This window comes from Haliotis cracherodii, unplaced genomic scaffold, assembly GCF_022045235.1.
Source record: "Haliotis cracherodii isolate W230 unplaced genomic scaffold, xgHalCrac1.p SCAF_1, whole genome shotgun sequence".
NCBI classification, from domain to species: domain Eukaryota; kingdom Metazoa; phylum Mollusca; class Gastropoda; order Lepetellida; family Haliotidae; genus Haliotis; species Haliotis cracherodii.
In genome coordinates this window covers 54,874,439-54,897,082 of record NW_027266264.1, presented here as the reverse complement: position 1 = coordinate 54,897,082, position 22,644 = coordinate 54,874,439, and the positions used below count along the sequence as shown (strand labels likewise).

The 22,644-nt window shown below is 39.7% G+C and overlaps 1 protein-coding gene across 1 annotated transcript in view; it reads right to left on the bottom strand.

Moving 5' to 3' along the window:
• The window catches only part of LOC139479542 (stimulated by retinoic acid gene 6 protein-like), a 32,323-nt gene extending 10,079 nt beyond the window's left edge, over nucleotides 1-22,244 (bottom strand). Inside the window, exons 1-11 of the mRNA XM_071262385.1 lie at nucleotides 22,146-22,244; nucleotides 11,124-11,206; nucleotides 10,742-10,878; nucleotides 9,900-10,020; nucleotides 9,144-9,222; nucleotides 8,640-8,759; nucleotides 8,021-8,094; nucleotides 6,953-7,061; nucleotides 4,993-5,131; nucleotides 797-872; nucleotides 632-707 (exon numbers count right to left, since the gene is read on the bottom strand). Of these exons, the coding sequence (XP_071118486.1) occupies nucleotides 632-707; nucleotides 797-872; nucleotides 4,993-5,131; nucleotides 6,953-7,061; nucleotides 8,021-8,094; nucleotides 8,640-8,759; nucleotides 9,144-9,222; nucleotides 9,900-10,020; nucleotides 10,742-10,878; nucleotides 11,124-11,206; nucleotides 22,146-22,235 (1,104 nt within the window). The 5' untranslated portion in view covers nucleotides 22,236-22,244. The remainder of the gene's footprint in view (nucleotides 1-631; nucleotides 708-796; nucleotides 873-4,992; nucleotides 5,132-6,952; nucleotides 7,062-8,020; nucleotides 8,095-8,639; nucleotides 8,760-9,143; nucleotides 9,223-9,899; nucleotides 10,021-10,741; nucleotides 10,879-11,123; nucleotides 11,207-22,145) is intronic.
• Nucleotides 22,245-22,644: the final 400 nt, after the last annotated feature.

Here is a 22,644-nt window from a genome sequence, read left to right as displayed (position 1 = left end):
ATTCGTATAACCGACTCTGCTTTTGGCAAAGATTTCTTATGAATATGGAAAGGGTTTTATCTCTTTTAACATTACTTTTGTGCAAATTTGGACCTTCTAACATGACGAAATACATGAGGGGTAACTGTACCTATGATCAATATAAAAAATTATGTTTGTACTGCTTGTTCATGAACAACTCCAAAGAAAAACACCTTAGTGCAAAACTTTGCCCATTCTCAATTATCGGAAAAATACATCCCGAAAACATCTAAAACCAACCCTTTTGACATCCTTAGTCTCATCATTTCATTTATTTTAGCAGTGTTATGAATCCAATAACTTGCAAGTATTGAAGTGAATAACGTTTGGTTCTCACTGATATCAACACATCCAATAACTTAATAATTGACAATAATTAAATTTTCTTGAATAATGCATATCCCATGGGCAAAACATTCCCAAGCTTCATTTACCCGGCTGACATGTATGATCAAAGTTGAGGAACCATTCCTATAATTATCATCGCTGTTTCGCCTTTTACCCCAAATGCTCTCATGAGCATACTGGCAGGGTAATACTTCTCACTGAACACAGGCATGTTTTCAGTTGCGACCATCTATCTCAGTAGGTATAATGTTAATATACATACCATCATTATATGTGGTTTCGGCAGTTGATCGAGAATGAAACTCTTGTTTCCCCGAAACATGCGCAGCAAATGACGTCTGAAAAAAGAACAGGATCATGGTGGTTTTCCAATGCCTCAATGACAGCTTAATCAGTTGAATTGGATCGACAAGAACGCATCGCTTACCTGTAGCTCTTCATAAACAGGTAGATGTTGAATGAAGTGACTATCAAACATACAATCGCGGTAATGAAGTACATTGCTGCAACAAAAGAAACAAATAGTGTCAAATTCGCATGATGGAGATAATCATGGATTACTAAGCTTCCGAAAAAGGCGCATCTTCCTCCGAAGTAATCATATGTGTGAAAAGAAACTGTGCACGGAGAAAATATATTCTGGATTGAAATACAACACAGCAAGAACAAAATGATGCAGGCACTGTAGCAGCTGAATGATCGGATCATAAGAAAATGTCAACGGGACCTGAACAACATCTGTTACGATGACGTCAGAAGATCAAAATGGAGTAGGGGGTCAAACGACAAAGTCACAAAGTCAATAACGGGTATGACCACCCTGTGCGTGAATCACAGCAGTGCATCGGCGACGCATGGAGTCCACCATATGGGTATGGAAGGCCTGGGGAATGACCTGCCATATCCTCCTCAAATCCTGTGCCAAGTCACGGACGTTATCTGGAGGATGTGGAAGACGACGCTGACGGCGCTCCATTTCATCCCACACATGCTCTATTGGGGAGAGATCTGGAGAATTTGCAGGCCATGGCAGTAACATGACATTGTTATGGTGAAGGAAATCCATTGCGACCCTAGCCGTGTGAGGACGAGCGTTGTCCTGTTGAAATGTCAATCCCGGGCCATGACGTTGCAGGAAAGGAATGACCACAGGCCTCAGAATCTGATCTCTGTAGCCAACACCGGTGAGATTGCCCTGAACAACCACCAAAGGGGTTCGGTGCCGTGGTGTTATCCCACCCCAAATCATCACAGAGCCACCTCCAAAACGATTCCTCTCCACAATACAGTTGCGTGCATAACGTTCTCCCAAACGCCGGTAGACACGTTGGCGCCCGTCACTGTGGGAAATGTTGAACCTCGATTCATCTGTAAAGACAACATTTCTCCACCATATTCGAGGTTGGCGAACATGATTTCGACACCATCTTAGACGGTTGACGCGATGACGGTGTGTCAGGATGGGAGGTATGGCAGGGCGTCGTGGTCGAATCCCGTACGATTCCTGACAGTGTTGGGATGGATACGGCGCAGTCCAGGAATTGTCTGGGACGTCGTTACTGCCGTTTGGAACCTGTGTCGGAGATGTGTAACTCGAATCCATCTGTCCTGTCTTGGCGTCGTTACTCGGGGACGTCCTGAACGTGGGTGGTCGGCAACGTCATTTGTGTTCTGATAACGCCTCACCAATGCCGATATCGTGTTAAGATGGCATTGGAAATGTGTTGCCACTTGTTGTTGCCTCAATCCCGCTCGGATCATTGCAATGGCTTCATGACGCTGTGCAGCTGTCAATCTTGGCATGATTTGCTTGTGATATGCTTGTTTCTGCGCCTGAGAAATTTTGAATTTTTGAATGACCCCAGATCATGCTTTCTAAAGTGACAGCGAATTTTGAGTTGCACATGCTGTGTACAGCTGAACAGGATGCACGTGCAGTAACACATTGCACGTTCATAGGCCCCCATCAATGACGTTATATCGCATGGCACGTGCATGAGCGTTTGAATGTCTCCAATAATTGCTGTGTTCAAACCTATATTTCAGATATGGACGGTGTGCCCTTATATCTATATTTTCTCCGTGCACAGTTTCTTTATGTGGCTAGTATATATAAAGCAAAGAAAACTAAATGTTCTCAATAAACTGTAATGACGTTCTTGGTTTTGACGGTTAATCCAGACAAAACAAACGTATTTGTAGTTAGATTACCTGGTCATCCTTCATTATTTGTAAGGAAACATGGCTTTAATTATTTTTAAGGAAACATGGCTTTAAACGCTGTTAACATTGAAGAGATAAGACTTTCTTGTACTCCTTTCTATCTTCCTTTAACATATACACATTTGATTGAGTCACTAGGCTAAGCGTGCTCTTGTGGAGAATACAATTTCAAAGGTGACCGACTTGTATAATAGTTGACATCGCTACCTCTATATGATGCTTCAAGTATTGGGTGCAATCGTTTGAATGCAAACACAAACTATTATTACTTTTCATATAAACGCTAAAGTTAAAGAGGTAAAAATACTGACTGAAATTAATCAGGATGCACGATAACCGTTTCCCTAAAAGGCTTTAAATACTCTTACTTTGACTGAATAATAGTGGACGTAGAACATGGTCATTAATAATTATTTTTTTAGATATACAGGATGAGTTAATACACGTATTTGTGTACAAAAGTGGAATTCTAAAATGACTTCAACCTCAAGAAATGTGTTGCTTAAAGTGCATAAATCTTTGTTAGAAGGGGGAAAGTATTGTCCATTTAAACCGAAGAAACTCCAAAAGAAACTTGTTTTATGTTTAGCCCTAAGATAATGAAGACAGGTGGTCGAAAATAAAAAAAACCCACGAAAATCAAAGAGACTAAGTCATTTATGTACATTCTCCGTTTAGGATGAAGACAATATGTATCGTATGATCAGCCCGAGAGAATAATCAGTCTCTATAATCTGCCGCAACAGATTTTATAAGGAAGTAAATGTCCAACTATATTAATGAATCACTGAAAATCAGTGATGACACCTGGTCATCCCTTAACGGGTAAGCGTGTGCTGCTCTACCGGTAGCATCTACCACTAAATGTACTGATATAAACTATTTTGTAAAACTTGTTTCTACCATAAACACTGACCAGTTGAAGTATCCTCTATACATTTACCACTACGCTTTACCACCGAAAGCGTGTTTTAATCATATAAAGGTATCGCCAATGGGACCAGCCACCACACACATAAACCTTCTACGGCGGATATTATACGTGCGCATTAGGCGACAGTTAAATAAAACGCAACGTTCTGAGCGGAGGAAAATATCTCACCCAAATATTTCCTTGGTAGAGGAAGAAAGATATTATGTGGGGTATTAAGAAATGAACAAATCCCCTAGAAACTACTTTCAGGCACTTCTATTAACCTCTGTGAAACGAATGGTTCATTTAGTGTTCATATGACAAACAATTTTGAGGTGATTTTGAGTCGTAAAATCTTGAATGGTGAATATTCTCCCTTTCTGATGCAGGCGGTCCATTTGGGTTTGACTTCCCACTGCATTCGAGCCTGATTGTGTCGAACTTGGATGTATCGAATTCCTAGATGGGGACAGTGAGATCGATGATATGACTGGTAATAATGTCCCATAACATGATGTTTGGTTTTTGAAAACTCACCTGGATGGTTGCCTCGAACCCCGGATAATTTGAACTTGAACTCCCCACGAGATCGACACAACGAGGTTCGAATGTATCTTTTATTTGCTTCATTATGGTGATGTCTTTGCTGGTTCCTTTAATTCTATGATGGACACGTGCATCGTCGTGTACATATATTTCTGATGTTTACCTATTATAGACACGGTGAAACCCGGTTCACGTCATCAACCGATTTCACTCAGGGAAAATGTGGACGACTACATGGAAAATAATGATTACCTAAAGTTTTACACTGCTTTGTGAGGATCTGGTGTCGGTATACTTTGGAAAGCCAAGTACTAGTCAGAGTCACGAAACGTGACATAGTTTACGATTCCCCTGAGATTTAAAGCTAACGGTTACTTTGTATGTTGTTTTACGCCACCACAGCAATATTCAGCTATATGACGGCTCTCTCTTAATAATGGAGTCTACACCACAAAATTCAGTGATTGGCATCATGAACATTGATGTGATGCGATGACATGCATTAGACACTTCAGCCTGACCACCCGATCCCGTTTGTCGACTCTTTCGACAAACACGGAATACTGAAGACCATTTCTAACCTGCATCTTCACGGGTTGGCAAACACTTTATTACTACCACTCTTTTAAACCACATCCTCGCCATAATGAAGTGTTTCTAAATCTAAATTATTGCCATGTATCATTTCATTGTCTACATGTATATGCATCATATATCGGTATATTATAAACATAACGTGTTCAATTCATTCCAACTCTCCAGGCAATCCCCAAACACCTAACTCAATACCATCTGATCTCAAACTGTTGTGATTGTCAGAAATCATCTCTTACCTTGTTGATAATTGTGCACGCTTTGAGTGTTCATACATCATCCAGTACAAAAATGTAAATGGAAAACATTAAAAAGGCGACCGAAAAGGCCACTCCTTAGTGCCATACCTCCTAATAGATCAACAACAACTGGCGTCAATAAAATAAACTTAGTTCCAGGGAAGGTGAAATTTGAGTGCAGTCGGTCGGAATAAGATGCTCGCGCCATGACAATTCGAGCACCATTCAGAATCAGGGCCAATTCAATCTGGAAAAAAATCAATCTTGTTATGTCAATGTAACCTGCACGTTCACAACATTATGAAACAAAACTTAGTTAAAGTAATACATCTCTATTTCCCGTGTGCCGACAACATGTCGTTATTCCAACTCATCTACCCTAACATGTGACACGAAAACGTTTGATGCGGTGCATCAACACGTCGGCAAACTCTTTGTTAGTTAAATCATATTTACAATAAGATAATTTCCCCAAAATATTTATTCAAGATATTCATACGAATTATTTAGAAACATGACAAAGAAAACCCTTGCTCTAGCATGCAGTACACTAAAAGGGCGCTGTCGTATAAATATCAGCATTAGATATTTACGGAAATTGAAAGTCGAAAGTCGAAATATTATTTAACAACCTAAATGTTAAATCTGTGTACCAAATACGATTTGTTTTCGCGTCCCGGCGACCACACTGCTGAGTACCTAATATCCTCTAAATATACCCCCGAATCCCGCGTACCAAAAGGGGGTTAGTAACCTCACTGTCTCCCTCTCATTGCAGTAAACCTCTGACAAATGTCATACATTTCAGGGTTTAAATAAAACTAAAACTTCACAACTAACACAATATAGAGAAATTTAAGACATACTAGACAAATTGTGATGTTATGCATGTACTTTTCATGCATGGGTATTCAATTACCCATAAGAACATGTTTCAATTAACCATAAGTTCCATACACGTTTTACAAAGCTATTACAAATAGAAAAGGAAGACCTTTAGAATGTTATATCAACACAGACACATTTACAACAAAAGTAATACTCGTTCGAATGCAATATCTGTTCTTTAGTTTCACTATTACATTAAATTTACAGCATTGGAAGCCCGCGGAATAAGCGCGGTAGATTATTCAGGGTCTCCCTTTAACACATTTTCCAACATGTATGAATAGAGGGGCTTCTTTAGAAATAAAACTGTAAACCAACAACATAAAAGGAAAGTATAAAACACATGTACCAAAGCTGAATTGTCACAGACAATTGAAGACAAAATTTGAACTGCCTGAATTTCTGATACAATTACTCATGAACCCCCATCTGCCCGCAGACATTTACAGAACGATTACAAATAGACTACGGTGGCATTGCCGCCGTGGAATGATAGTAGGTTTGGTTTAACTCCACTTTGAACAGAATTTCTGTTATTTCATTATAATGTGGGAAGAATGCATGAAGTAGTGCAGATCTGTTGGGTTTAACAGATTGAGTTGTATGTGTTGCTGTTGAAAAAAATCATATCAGGGTGAATCTTTATGTAGTAATAGAACTAAAAGAGGCAACTCCACATAACGAATTGCTGCGCCCTAGACGTCTTGCCCGCCATGTCCCAAGCCATGTGATGACTACAGTAAGTGGGAGTTAATGACTGTCGACGATAGCCTGACCAGCGTCTGTTGACGTATGATACTACACTAAAAAAGCCAGGGCTCAAATTGGAATTCACTGACTAAGCACACCTTAATTAGGTACACTGGGGGAAATTGGGATGAAACAATCACGACAGGTCATTAACAAGAATGTCGAAACATTCAATCGTGCGTAACTAGATGTGATACACTACTGTATCAACATCAAACCGTTTGTCACTATGATTGTGAATAATGTCACCCGCTCGTTTACTATTACCATTACGTTGTACGATATGCTTTTAAGGGCAACACGTGTGTGATTTGGTGTTATATTACGTTGTTTCAACTACCACTGTTCTACTGGTACAGTGAGGTTTTAATTCGATAGACTTTGTATAATAAAAATGCATATGGGCTCAAAATAACCGCATCCTACTTACTCTGTATAGAAGTATGAGCAGTATAAAGACCACAGATATAATTCGCACTGGGTACTTGAATGCGGGCATGGATCTGTAGATAAGTTTGTCACAGGTTGTTGTCTCTTTGCTGAAATACAGTCTTGTACGGTGTGCATAATCATGGAAGTTTGAATGTTATAAGCATACATATGAAATACATTGAATATCCTTTTTCAATAAGGAAACCAAATTAAAACTGGCAAAGGCTACGATGCTAATAGATACCACAGATATGTGTGTTATGGATTATGCTACGGTGGTAGTTTTGCTTGCCAATAAATGATGAAGTTTGATAAACCTTCAGTTCTGCTTGTTACTACCATGCTACAACAGATTTATTAAGTTCACTACAATGCTACAGTTCCACAGGCTATAATGCCACTATGCTAGCTATATGCTCCTACATGGCACTATGCTACAGTTATACACGTATGTAACACTATAATGTCACATAATGTTATTATAGTGCTACAGTCCTACATGTCCCTATATTTTAATGCTGCAGTCCTACGTGTCACTATAATGCTAGCACATGCCACTATGCTGCTACAGTCCTACATGCCACAAAAGTGCTACAGTCCTGCATGCCATTATATAGTAAGGATACAGTCCTTTATTTCACTCTAATGCCATTCCTACGTACCATTATAACGCTACAGTCTTACATGTCAATATACTGCTAACAACATCCCATTATAATGCTTGTCATATACATGATTCGATAATGCTTCAGTCATACATGTCACTATCATGCTAGTCATACATGCCACTATACTGATAAAGCCCTATATGCCACAGTCCTACGTGTTATTATAATGCTACATTACTACATGTCACTGTAATCAGTCCTACAAGTCACACATGGTTCCCAAAATGCTACATTCCAACATGCAACTATCGTGCTTCAATCCTACATAGTTTCGCCCTACTATAGTGGAGGAATTACTCTTCAAAGAGGATTCTACAAGTCTCCATGCAACCACATCGCTGACTATGTAGTATCCTGCATGCCTCTCCGTGTATGTGTTCTTCCCAACATTACGATACCTTGGGTTATAGCCTCTGTGTAGAACTAGACGCACATACTGCTGCTGGTGAGTGTACACCCGTTTCAGCGGCTCCTTTTGAAGAAAGTATATAAAATAGTTTTGCTAAAAGCATAATCACACCGAAATGCTTAATAATATCGACATTTCTAAAGGAATATTTAAAGAAATTGAATTTGCAATTCGTTCACCGACAGCCGATGAACGTTCAGTTAAACTACGTTATCAAATCAGGCTGCACGTGGATTTATGAGAGCCAGAATAATTCCCTCATACCTCGCTTCGAAGCAAAGAGCTGCATGCTTTTTCCGAATCAATGACGCGACAATGACGCGACATAGCACAAGTTAAACTCAGCTCAATCGGACAGCTCTTTTCTATTAAATTCGAATTTATTTTTATTCTTTTACAATGTCATATAAAAACATGTCGGTAACATACATTCGTTGTAGGAGGATCACTCGAGGTACATAGGGTTTATGCGTCGCTCGTTGGGTTTTATTCACTTGCCTGCTGGTAGTGGTATAACCTAACGCCGGACGCTTAAAAGCCCCAGGTACCCCGAGTGATCCTGCTACAACTTATTATATAGAGGTAATGGAAAATCCAATAGTACTCACTGTTATGACGTATGTGCTTGACCTGATGCACTCCGTGATGGTAAGAAGGAACTTGAAGATAAGATAGAAGAAGCACAGCACAACCGGCATGTAGGTGAGAACCGATACCGCTCGTAATACCTTTAAACGATGCCAGTTATTTAAAGATGTATCTGATATTCGTGACAAGTCATTTTTGCTTTAGAGTGACGTAGGGTTTAAAGTCAGTCATCGATCATTCGTTCAAGGCGCTGCTTTATGCCAAACGAGACTTAAAATAGTCGATGGGTTTTAGAGGTTTGTTCCATCAAGTGTTTGTAGCGGGAGTTATAACTACATGACTTTGGGTTATTGTTAACGTGTCAAGAGCATATCGTTTCGCATGGCATATATGCTTAGTCTGGTTGGTAAAGTAACACATTTGACTTGGTTAAATCTAAGGACACGGGTATGTAACTAATCTGAATAATATGTACATGGCACTTGGAGCATCGTGATTTGTTTGCAAATCGGTATGATTCTTACCGTTGGTGCTGGGTCAGTAGCACTGTACGGTGAAACATGGCAGTAGAACTGTACGGCCTTAGCGAACGTACTGCCTAAGCTGCAATCGTAAACAAGTGTGTGAGCCATGCAGCACATGATGGTGGTGACCTTTGCTCTTTTTAATAAATCCAATGAAATCATTTGTATCATTGAATTCTCCGTCCCTTTTAACACCAATGTGATTGACACATCCCTTCCAACACTCTGGGTAATGCAGAAGGGTGAAGTGATAGGGAGTCTCCGAAAAACTCTTGGTGGGTTCGACTAGGCAGCGCTTCTTGGGCTGTCTTGGCTGCGTGTAGAGGAATCTTGCACCCTGAGATGACGATGAGCCTAATCAGCCTGACTGTGCCAGTTAGACCTGATCGTTGCTACAATTATCTCTTATCTATATAATGATAATGGCAATGATGATGACGACGACGACGGTGATGTTGATGGTGAAGATGATAAGTATTATTATACTTACATACATACACACATACATACACACACACATACACACACACAAAAACACACACACACACAAAAAAAAACAACACACACACACACATACATACATACATACTAAGAGCTAGATCTTTAGGGCTTCATGGATAGTACTAAATTGCATTTATCTTAAAACAGGTTTCTACAATTTATGGTTCACATTTATCAGTAGATCTGTATAAAGTGTTCAGGGGATTTATCTTGTGATTTCAGCACATCGACGGATGTTAACAACAGATAACTTACAGTATCGAACTATATATGACACCGAGAACTGCCCCAGCCAGCTTGTGTCGTGTCGAAATACAGGCGAACAGTGGAAAACATGTGATGCAGGCCTCCAGAACTCGAAACTGTAACACCAGTGCTGGAATGGAACAGATCCAGACACTATAAGCTTTTACTGAACGTCCGAAAAGTTCAATAGTATCATAACAAAATAGATGACAAACGTACGTGGGATGACAGTTGAGGCAGGTGCCATAGTGAGCATTGCATTATGACTCTATATGTTTTATGTTTCATGTGAATCTAGATGTCATGACACTGACACTCTTACAGTAATGGAATTGTGCTTCTTTTTGTCATGATAGTTTTCCTTTCGTTGCCACGCCATTGTGCTTCTCGTTCTCATGCCTTCTTCTTTTTCTTTACTATCGTGGCATTGTGTTGTTTGGTGCTATCATATTACGTGAGACAGTTACTTTCTGTACACAGTAATAATTAAGTGATCCGTGCCGCTATAATAACCTCATTCGATGCCACTGTGCTTTTTCCTGTCGTAATACTAGTACGCTAGCCCTTATGGCATTGCTTCTCGCCGTCATGTCATTGTGCTTCTGGTTCTCATGCCACTGTCCTATTGCCGTCATATCGATGTGCTTCTTGTGTCATATGACTGCTTTATGTTGTCACGCCGATGCGATTGTGCTTGTTATTTTGACAACTTATGATTTTGAATGTTACGAATTGACTGCTAATGTAAGCTCCATACCGGGAAATGATGACGGGTATGAGAGGCCCGAAGAGCCGCCACACTTCCCGGGATCTACCTGTGGTACATAAAGAAAATTATTGGGGAGACCTACTCCTAGCCCACAAAGGAACGTGGATGTAGTTGGGTGCATCCAAGTTCAAAACCAAATTTGCGATGATGTTGGTGACGGCCCCGAAGGCTGCGGCGTATGAGACACGGTTGTCGTAGCCATCTAGTAGAGGAAGAGGACTGGAAAGATAAAATACCCATATATTGGACTAATGGGTCCTCTCTAATCCTTAAAACAGACATGTAAGGTAAACACTTCATCACATAACTTGATACTACCCATGGGGTGCCCTAGTTCCAGGCCCCAAACACCATTAATCCTAAGAGATGGCCTTGTGTTGATAGTTTTAGTCATTATATTTTGCAATTATATATGTGTGATGAAGATGATATATACACAGAGCAGCACAGGTAATGGTACTCACACAATCAATGCCGGTCTCCCTCCGCATACCTCGGGTCGGAATCTTCGCTTGTGCAGAAGCGCTAGAATGAAGATCATGCCAGCCTGGAACGAAAATTAATGCTTCTTGTTTCTTAAATGCATTGAGAATTGACATTTACTTTGTGTGAAGTCAGTTGGAGTATGAACCTTCATAGAGCCAGGGCCAGATATGTTGTGAACGTCGTCGAAATCTCCGACGTTCATACAGTTTGGCCCTCACTCTATAAAGGTTCATACCCAAATGAACTCACACAAAATTTCATATTTTTAATATCCTTATTTTGTTCCTCGATTAACTTCAGTTTGCACGTGTGACTACATGTTTACACAGACCGACAAACAACAACAAACGGTATCGCGGGGGAAAAAGTCCCTTAGAAAGAGAGATGACATGAATGATTGTATACTCAAATTGCTTTACAGTAACATATTTTTAGGTTTGATTGCAACGAATAGATCTAAATACTATGATCATTCGATGAGAAATGTCCGTAAAGAACCTACCTCAGTGACTTAGTGACAGTGACAATGCGTCGTGATATATATTTACTTAAGGTACAGTGTCAAAATGGTGGACGCGGTCAACGTAACGGGGTTGAAACGATTTCAAAGCCATTAAATAGTAATATGTATCCCAAAAGATGACCGTGAAGAAGATTTACGAAGAATTTGCGACCATTACGTCTGTTCAACGTTGATTATACAATCGCCTCTGGGGGAATTGAGTCAAACAAATATTAACCGGTATAATAAACTCAAACAGGGTTTTTGAAGAACAGAGTTTTAGGTGATAATAGAAGAATTTGTTGAATCATTGCTATTTTAATCAAATTCCTGGATTGATCATTACAGTCGACTTTGAAAAAGTCAATGAGAACTGTTCAATGAGAATTTATTAAAAAAAATCTCTTAAAGCATTTCATTTCGACCCTTCCCTCAGATAAAGGGTTTAAGGTTATTGATATCATTAATACCATAAACACAGCTCATATCATTACTGATAAACCCTATTTATTGATATCCCGAATATATTTTCATGATATCAGAGTTTGAAATTATTTTTCTAGAGCATTTGAAATTATGATTTGAAGTAATGTTTTAATGTTTATGATATCAGTTATTTATTAACTGAGATATCAATTTCATTTATTGATATCAATAATTCAGTGTTAGTATTTTGTTGACTGATTTAATTGTATCAGTTACTGGATAAACGATTTCGTTATTCATTGTAAGTATGGTAACAGTAACTGAAATCATTGATACACTGCAAAATATTATTTATTCTTTGAATATCATTAATGTTTTGATTTATATTATCAATTTATTTCACGATATCATTACACAGTTACTGATAATAATTAATGTCTTGATATAAGTAGAACATAACTAATATCATTAAATGAATACTGAATTAATTAAATGAATTACTGCTACAAGTAAATCGGTAAACCACTTTCCATACGGGGATATGGCATCGTGGAACAACTTCGTAATGGCCAGAAGTCCGAACTTGACCACAAAGAAGGAAGCGAACTACAAAAACATATTTTGTCTAAATAGTGTGCGTACCAGTGTGTTCACATGTTCATAAGTAACAGTAACTGGTTCAAAATTGGCTCAGAATTGTTTTTCTGCAGAAAATTCTGGCAGAATTGTTTTTCTGCAGAAATAACTGGCAGAAATATTTCTGCAGCAATATCCATCGTCAATCTTTCGAGAGATTATTCAGCAACAGAAGAGATTTTTTTCTGTGGGTATTATATTTACTGCTAATAGACAATGGAACAATAAATTGGTCTCATACCTTTGCATTCCAGACAGATGCAAATCCTTGAACTTTGAGCTTAAATCTTAATTACTTTCAGAGTGCGAATTTCAGTGCGAGTGACCATCTTTTTGGCCCTTTTACCACTTTATAGTGTACAACATTGACGTTAATGTGATTCTCAAAATTTAAATTTCATAGTTATTTTCATGGGGCTAACCAAACCTGGTTGGAATTTAAAGAAACAACCAAAATGAGATATACTCATAACTGAAAGATATGGAATAAAAATATAACACAACCAAGATTTTATAACATGACTGCATATATTGTTTCATAAATTTCATAGTCCACATTACAGTAACTCATCGTACAATTCTAAATACACAGCTTTACTTACATACAAAAATATACATACAAAGTACAAAACGCCCCAAATGCATAAGAATCGGCAATATCTCAGCCACACAGCGACTGTGCACATAATCTTGCTCAGACATAAAATATGTACATTTCCGCAACGCTCCACATGTTATTAATACTTGCTGCTCCTTCTTTATTGTTATGATACGGAGGCTTGTCTTGCGGTGCTTTGTCAGTGAAATATGAAAGTAATGATGGCTTGTCCCTTCCCTTGTGGCAGGCATGAGTAAGTGAGTGGTTTTCGGACGCTTTTAGGAATATTCCAACAATATCACGGCGGGGGACACCAGAAATAGGCTTCGCACATTGTACCCATGTCGGGAATCGAACCAGGGTCTTTGGCGTGACGAGCGAACGCTTAAACTACTAGGCTAGCCGACCTCCCCGCGGGAGGCATGAAGGGCTTGAAGTCTGATAGCTTGATGGTGTCCGAATGTCCCCCATCTTTCTAAGGTAGGACATCCACCACACGTTTATCCTCTGCTGACAACCTGGTAGACAACACCCATTAGGCCTAGTCTATTTCCATGGAGTCGTCTATCTTTCCCTGTCCAGTCTGACTGGTGTTAATCCTTCCATCCTAAACACAACTACATGTGCCTCCTTGTTGTCTTTTGGTGAATCCGAGTCCACAAAGAATTGTCTAGTGCTCCAAACACCTTCCAGTGCAGTTGTTGTCGGTCTTGTGTCATTTCTACTGGCACTGTCTTAAAGGACATCTTGGGTTGTTGCAGGATTCTGTCTAATTCTCCTTGCAAAAACAATGAACAGTTGATCCACATCTTCATGCGTGTTTTCACATAAAAAAAAAAAATTAAACTAGTATTATCACTTTGAAAATAAATCTCTTTGCACAAAATTGTATATTTATATACTTATCCTATGCATTTCTTCTTATTCTTCGATCTTGGCGTGAAACGTCCAAGAACAAAGTTTCCAGCTTAAAAAAACATCAATCACCCCAACACATCCCACACATCACCAAATCACCACTGTGATCATGGTTTACGCACCACTAAAATCCCGTGTGACACGACCCCAGCGACCTGATCGCCCGACATATCCATCACCCTCATCGTCAATCAAGAGCGTACAGGCTGGTGTAACTGTGATGCGGGGATGGTTGGGTGGGCATTTAGCGTGTGAGATAGGATAAGTATATAAATAATATACAATTTATTAGAAAATTTACAAATATTTAAACTTATCCTATCTCACACTATGCATTTATACCACGGTTGGATGGTGGGGCGCAGATATCCTAGCCTGTAAGGACTGCAACCGTGAGACGTACACGAGGAAGCTGGAACAAATCAGGAAAAATTCAAAGGATTAAACAAGGATTAGTGAAAAACTCGTGTAAGGGTTGCTAACAAAAAAAACTTTTTTTGCTACCAAGAGATAACATAATCACATCGGGGAATCATGTGTTCCATGGTTTCACACAGGACGCCGTTCCAAGAAACGACCGCGTAACTAAGAGCCAGGTTAAACTTTCTCGGTCACGACTTCAACCTCACCCCGGATAGGAGGAGGTGTTTTGTACAAACACCCCGTCCCCGGCCAGCAGGTTCTACAAGACAGACCTCACGCGTACGCTCCCAAGGACGTAAGGCGGACCAGCTTGGCATCTCCTTTTTCGCTTCGTCAACCTATCAAACTCACGATGAGATTGAACAAAGTGAGAACGAGAAGAGGAAACGAATGATGATACCCGTTTTTCACACAGGTCTTCAATTAACTACTGAGACATCACATGCGCAAAAGACAGAGGTGAGAAGGTAGAAGATTTGGACATCATTTAACCAATGGACGCACCGGATGGTGACTTCTATTGACGTAGACCGAAGTCCAAACATACAAGCTTATATACCCTCCTTCTGGGAGCTTGTCTGTGGGACCCGATTAACATAAGCAATATAAATGGAATTATTGCACTATATACAGGAAACCAGACTTGGGACTTGAAGTCCGCTGGGCTGCGCTTTGTGGCCGCTATGACCTTGGACGTCGGTGACTGAGATTCCGAGTAGAAGTAGGAGGCAAAGACTATATCAGAACGCCCGAAACATCCCTCCATGATGGCTGAAAGTGTGCAATACTATGCAACGCCAAGGTGGAAGTCACTGCCCTCGTCTCATGAGTATTGGAAGCAGCTGGGGTGGTAGTCCCTCAACGGTGTAGACCCTGAGGATGATAGAATGCAGCCAGTGGAGATGTTTTTTTTCGAGATACCACAAAAGTTGCAGCCTCAACAAGTGGATGAAAAATATTCTTGCGACAAAGTTGGATGGTCTGAGATGCCTTCAAGAAGATCTTGAAGGCTCGGGCTGGGTAAAGTGAGACGTCTTCCACGGCATCAGCTCCCAATCACAGAGAGCGGCGGAGGATGAAAAGACGACCCGGTTGTCCTTGAATACTTACCTTGCTGAAGACGCTGGAACCGGACACGAGTTGCAAGAGCCAGCGTAAGGAGGAAGACTGACATGAACGTAAGAGATCGAGGTCTCAACCACAAGTGGTTTTATACTCAGCCAAAAGAAGTGACGTAAGCATACGGTGAGATCCCATGCTGGAGGGCAAAGTCTGGAAGATTGGTTCATAAGGCGGTATGATCGAATCAATGTCCGAAGGTCAACGACAGCAGAAATCTTGGAGCCCGAAGTCATGGTAACGCCTGAACCACTCGCAGTCTGAGAGGTCTATAGGTTCGGGAACTATATAATATTTCCCATTAGTGAGTAGTCGGTACAGAACTGATCGCTGCCCAGTAAGTGCCAAGTGTAGAACCTTAAGATGCGTTGTACTTCATGAGTGATAGGTTATCTGCTACTTGTGGTAAAGTAGCTTGGCTGCGGAGAACCTTGGATCTCGCGAACTGGTGAAAACTTTTCCATTTTTCGTCATAGAGATTTTCGTTGATTGACGAAGTGCTAAGTAGACTGCCTTAGCTGCTCTGTAGAATATCCTCTTAAACACGAAACTGCTCTTGATTTGCTCCATATGTGAAGTTCGTATAATTCTGGTCTTGGGTGGACCTGATTGGAGGGAGGATGTAGCAGTAGATGTGACCAGTTTGGAAGTCTTTAGTAGTGGAATCCCTGCTTGTTTGCCGATATCTGGAATATAAGTTCTTGTCGGTCAGAAGATGCTACCAACAGCTCGTATGTAGGATCTTTGTAGTATCCGTGGGATCAAGGTTGGTGGGGGAAATGTTGGTGTTTGGATTAGGTGGGGATACAAAATTGTACAAATGGTTGGGCTGATCCCGCAAGGGGCTGAGGGGCGGGACCAAATAGGGGTAATTTGGCTATATTGCTTTGGGCGACTTCTTCTCTGGAACTAAGACATAGATATCAACCATATTTGGTTGGAAGTATTCTCGGGTGGTGAGGATTCAAAACTTTTACAAATGGTGGGGCTGATTCCCCCAAGGGGCTGAGGGGCGGGGCCAAATAGGGTTAATTTGGCTATACTGCTTTAAAGGGGCACTGATCTAACGCAATTCCCCGGACTGGTTGCTGCCTTTGTTATTGTTTTTTTCCCCGTGAGTACCCGGATGATACGCAACGCAACTGAGCGTGACCAGACACTGGGCTACCGTCTGCAAGGACAGCTAAATGAACTTGAAGGCTAGAGGCAATATTTGTTTTACGCATTTTTGCATAAACACTGATTGGTTAACTGTGATCTATAAAGATTTCGACAAAGGGCGCATGTTAATTAATTTCTTCGGCCTAAAAAACGAGACAAAAAGAACGGCGGAGCTCATCGGATGTCGTAATTTGGAAATACCCAAGATGGTTATAGTTTAATACTAAAAAAAGTATCCATGCAGTGAAAGAATTTTCGGGTTTTGGATTGCGTCGATTATACGATTACTACTCCCTTGTTGTCTTCCACGTTTTCTCGTCTAACCCTACACTTGTGTATTTGTCGTCATTCCCTTGATGCTCAGTTAATGAATTTATTACAGGTACAATTAGTGGTAGCACCACTTAGATTACCTGACAAAGGTTCCCATTTGGCATTAATTGTGTCTGGGGTAATTATTCAATCTAAATCCAGGTTGGAAGTGAGGTGAAATGTGTGTTATGTAATATGCACGTGGAAGCCAAGCAAGAGATGAATGATCAGTTCATTTACTTTTTTTGTATATCAACGGATCGTTCCTGGTCATCAAAGGATTAAAAGAAAATACGTTGATTGATTAATCACTGTTATCTTGCACAGTGGATATGTCAAAAATGAGTGTTTACATGTCTAGGTTTACTAAAACAAAGGGAATACACTCATATCATGGCGTGAAGTGCCGATGTTAAAACAACAAAGGGATAACTGATAATACGTTTATTGATTGATCATTGTTATCTGTCACTCAATGGAACCGTGGACGTTATGAAAATAGTTGTCATGTGGGCTTTCTCAGCCGACCCTTGAAGACTTGACACCTATGTGAAACACCTGAAACAATCCAAGTGATCAGTTGAGAAACGAACACGGGTTATAATATCCCGAAACGATATATATTTTTTAAAATATTTGATTGTTACAGAGACACGTGACATCGAATAAGTTTCTTTGTACAGCTGCAGACGAGTGGGATATTGTTCCTTTGTGTGGATATTCACGGATACATTCCTCGAACAAGGAAGCTGCCTAAAATTTATACACATACATTTGGTGGGTTGTAATTATGGTATTTGGATTTTGTTTTCCTTCATTTGAACCGATTCGTTCTTTTTTCTCTATGTCTTGGTTGGGAAATTCTTCAATGCGCGATAGACGTTGTTTTCTCCGGTCTTTTCCTTTGTAAGCGTGTATATATTACCGTCAATTTGTAAAATTTGATTCTCTCTGTCAATTTATAAAATGTGTAAATATTTCAGCCAATTTGACTAAGAAATCTGTCCAGATTGATTAAGACGAACAAAAGGGCCTACAAACATCACAACAGATTATTATGTAGGATTAGAAGCCAAACAACATAGACATGTACTTTTCAACGAAATGTTTTTCAGTCACTTTGTAAAATATTTAGACGTTTAATAAATATGTTACACATTTTGACATTAAAAAAATATACACACTATAAAAAAGCAATGCTTAGGTGAAATATTTACTTCGTATTGCAAGTAAAAATAGTGTAAACGAAAATCGCAAAATTACCAAGCAAGTGACTTATCAAAACTTCGTCACCATTACCGATGCTACCCCCAAAGATACCTACATTTCCTTATTATCTCGAAAACTGTATTTCATTTTGTTGATCAATGTGACCATACGCCCTTATTACTACCGGTATCCATAAACGTGACTAATGCGCTTACGAAAGGCGCAGCAGAGGTCGCGAACTAGCCTAGATTTCTGCTATACATCCGGGTACTCACTGGGAAAAAACAATAACAAAGGCAACAACCAGTCCCGGGGAATTGCGTTAGATCAGTGCCCCTTTAAACATTTCTTCTCTGGAACTAAGAGATAGATATCAACCATATTTGGTTGGAAGCATTCTCGGGTTGTGAGGATTAAAAACTTTTACAAATGGTGGGGCTGATTCCCCCAAGGGGCTGAGGGGCGGGGCCAAATAGGGGTAATTTGGCTATATTGCTTTTAGCGACTTCTTCTCTGGAACTAAGAGATACATAGCAACCATATTTGGCTGGAAACATCCCTAGGTGGTGAGGATTCAAAACGTTTACAAGTGGAGGGGCTGACCCCTAAAGGGGCTGAGGGGCGGGGCCAAATAGGGGTAATTTGGCTATATTGCTTTAAGCGACTTCTTCTCTGGAACTAAGAGATAGATATCAACCACTTGGTTGGAAACATCCCTAGGTGGTGAGGATTCAAATCTTTTACAAATGTTGGGCTGTTTCCGCCAAGGGACTGAGGGGCGGGGCCAAATAGGGGTAATTGGGCTATATTGTTTTAAGCAACTTCTTCTCTGGAACTAAGAGATAGATATCAACCACTTGGTTGGAAACATCCCTAGGTGGTGAGGATTCAAAACTTTTACAAATGTTGGGCTGTTTCCCCCAATGGGCTGAGGGGCGGGGCCAAATAGGGGTAATTGGGCTATATTGCTTTTAGCGACTTCTTCTCTGGAACTAAGAGATAGATATCAACCATATTTGGTTGGAAGCATTCTCCGGAGGTGAGGATTCAACATTGTACAAACGGAGGGGGCGGTCCTCCAAGGGGCTGAGGGGCGGGGCCAAATAGGGGTAATTTGGCTGTATTGCTTTAAGCGACTTCTTCTCTGGAACTAAGTGTTAGATATCAACCATATTTGGTTGGAAGCATTCTCGAGTGGAGAGCATTCAAAATTTTACAAATCATTGGGCTGACCCCCGAAGGGGCTGAGTGGCGGGGCCAAATAGGGATAATTCTTCTATATTGCTTTACCCGACTTCTTCTCTGGAACTAAGAGATATCTATCAACCATATTTAGTTGGAAGCATGCTCCGGAGGTGAGGATTCAACATTGTACAAATGGAGGGTCTGACCCCTCTATATAAGCTAGGGACTGAGGGGAGGTGCCAAATAGGGGTAATTTGGCTAAATTGCTTTAAACGACTTCTTCTCTGGAACTAACAGATAGATATGAACCATATTTGGTTGGAGGCATGCTCCGGTGGTGCGGATACAAAATTGTACAAATGGTGGGGCTGACCAACCAAGGGGCCGAGGAATAGGGGTAATTTGGCGTTATCGTTTTAAACGACTTCTTCTCTGGAACTAAGAGATAGATATCAACTATATTTGGTTGGAAGCATTCTCCATTGGTGGGGACTAAAACTGGAGAAATGGAGGAGTTGAACCCCAACCCCACCCCCGGGGACTGAGGGGCGGGTCCAAAAAGAGTAACTATATGTACAACTGCTGAGTAAAATGAGAGTAATGCACATATGCTACCAGGCCTTCTGTTCATCTGTCCGGCACTCCCAAAGGAGTTGACCATAACCTTGACCATAACATGCAAACCCATATTATCCCCACCCATAATAATCAGATACATTGCATACATTTGTTTGTTATGAAGAGAATAATACCTTTTATCTGATAAATCCTGGATCATCACGTGGAAACGGTTCAGATCTTTATACTACATTTGTTTCTGGAGAAATACAAGTTCATGCTGTCAGATTTGCCATCCACTCCTTTTAAATGCTCACAGAGTTAAAATTACGAAATATTTACAGTATTATACACATGTACAATGCAGATATATATTTTGTCACGATTGCGTAAATATCCAGGTGAGCGATACCGGCCCTATGGACCTCTTGTAATTCGATATTCTCTATTGAAGCCCAGTTTATGGTTATGGTTATTGTAAGTATTAACTACTTGATATTGTATTATCGACATTAGGTTGCAGTTAAATGTTTTCGGGCAGGAAGTGCATAGTGGTATGAGTTGAGAACTTGTATACGCTTTGTATTCTGGTACTGATATCGATGTGTTTTCTGTCTGCTTATGGTCGATTCTTGGAAAACGTCAGTGGAGCATGTTTAAAGTTATTTACAAAACAGTACAAATAGAAATTCATTTTAGCCTTCATTTTTTGCCTAAATCATGATTAATCTTTAATACAAAAATATACGTATAAAGCCAAAGTATTATCTGTCCCAAATTAGAAGGTAAACATACATTGGACTGGCTATAACTTTGATGAAAGGCTATCAACAAACAAGATCAGGTTGGAGGTAAGGAGAATCTTTTTCTTAGAGCATTCAAAGATACAGCATCAACATAATCAGTTATGATAATTTCCACACAGTTTACAAAAACACGATTGATGATTTTCTTACTTACCATCAATACAAATTGTATTTCTCATAGCTTTTAATCTGAAATTTTACATCTCCTTTATCTTCATAGCTGATCACTTTATACATATTTGCATTGCCATTGACTTTTTTTAAGCCTACAAGAATTAATGTACATGTAACAAGAATTAATATACATGTATATCTGATTTAGTTATAGAAAGGTGACGATGTTGAGGCCCCATGGCTGGAGCATAGAGCAGATCGGTACCCTGCTTGTGTGGAGTGCATTGATGGAGGTAATTCTAAGAATATTTAAATAGCTCATAACCCATAAAGCTCATATATTGTAAGTATGCTATGTGACCTAGAACTTTAAATATGCTAGGATTCAAATTGATTAAATCTATCTTACATTGTTCATGTTTCTAAAGCATGTGGAATGTGTTTATTACTTCAGTGAAAAGAATTTTAATGTGTTTTTCATATCTTTTCAGAATATGTGCACATAGCCCTTCAATGACCAGATGAAAAAAAATATTTCATATTGTAAAAGAAAAGGTAAGTAAAGCAGACTATTTGCACTCATTTATATATTTTTTGCTTGTAATCATTTAAACTAAAAAGTTTTTTGGGAAAAAGAGGTCATTTAAAGCAATTCCATATGATTGAACCTAATTTCTCCTGAATTGAAATAATTATGCCAGATATTCGTGCAAAAAAAAAGTTCTGCCAGTTAGTCCTGCAGAAAAAAAGTTCTGCCAGTTATTTCTGCAGAAAAAGACTTCTGCCCGATTTTTCTCCAGAAAAGAAATTCTGCCAGAATTTTTTCTGCAGTGATGCATTTTCTGAGCCATGTTTGGAGCTTATGAACATGTGAACACACTGGGACACAGATTATTTATCTCCTCGAGATCTTTCCAGTGATATAAAATATGTTTTTGTAGCTCGCTTCCTTCTGTGTGGTCAAGTTCGGACTGCTGGCCATTCTGAAGTTGTCCCGCCCTGCCTTGGATGCTGTAGGTATTGCTCAACTCACCGCAAGGAGGTTGATGTAATGTTGGAATGCCCATACATCAATGATGACCGCACAGGCAGGGATAGTTTGGTTGCTTACTATTGACGCCATCACTGTCGTGGTAGCTGAAATTATATTGTTTGTTTGTTAAATTGTTATTTGTTGGTTGTTTATATGTTTATATTGTTTATTATGTTGCAATATTCAAGCTAAATGACTGCGGTCTGTAAACAAGTGAGTTTAAACCAGACATTCTGGACAGTGATTGACATCATGAGCATCGATAAACACAAATTGGACACCGAGTTTGTAACATAAAATTATGCCTCATATTCATATAAACTAAAACACCCCATGACAGGATCATACGGGCCTCCTAGACCCTCCCCAATCCCAGCATCTGCACTTATGATAATTGCAATATGAACTTTTCTTTATTCTTTCAAATGATCGTGATTATGATTTTACAATAAATCCATATGCAGCAATTTTAATTTCTTAAAACATCATTACTGGTTAC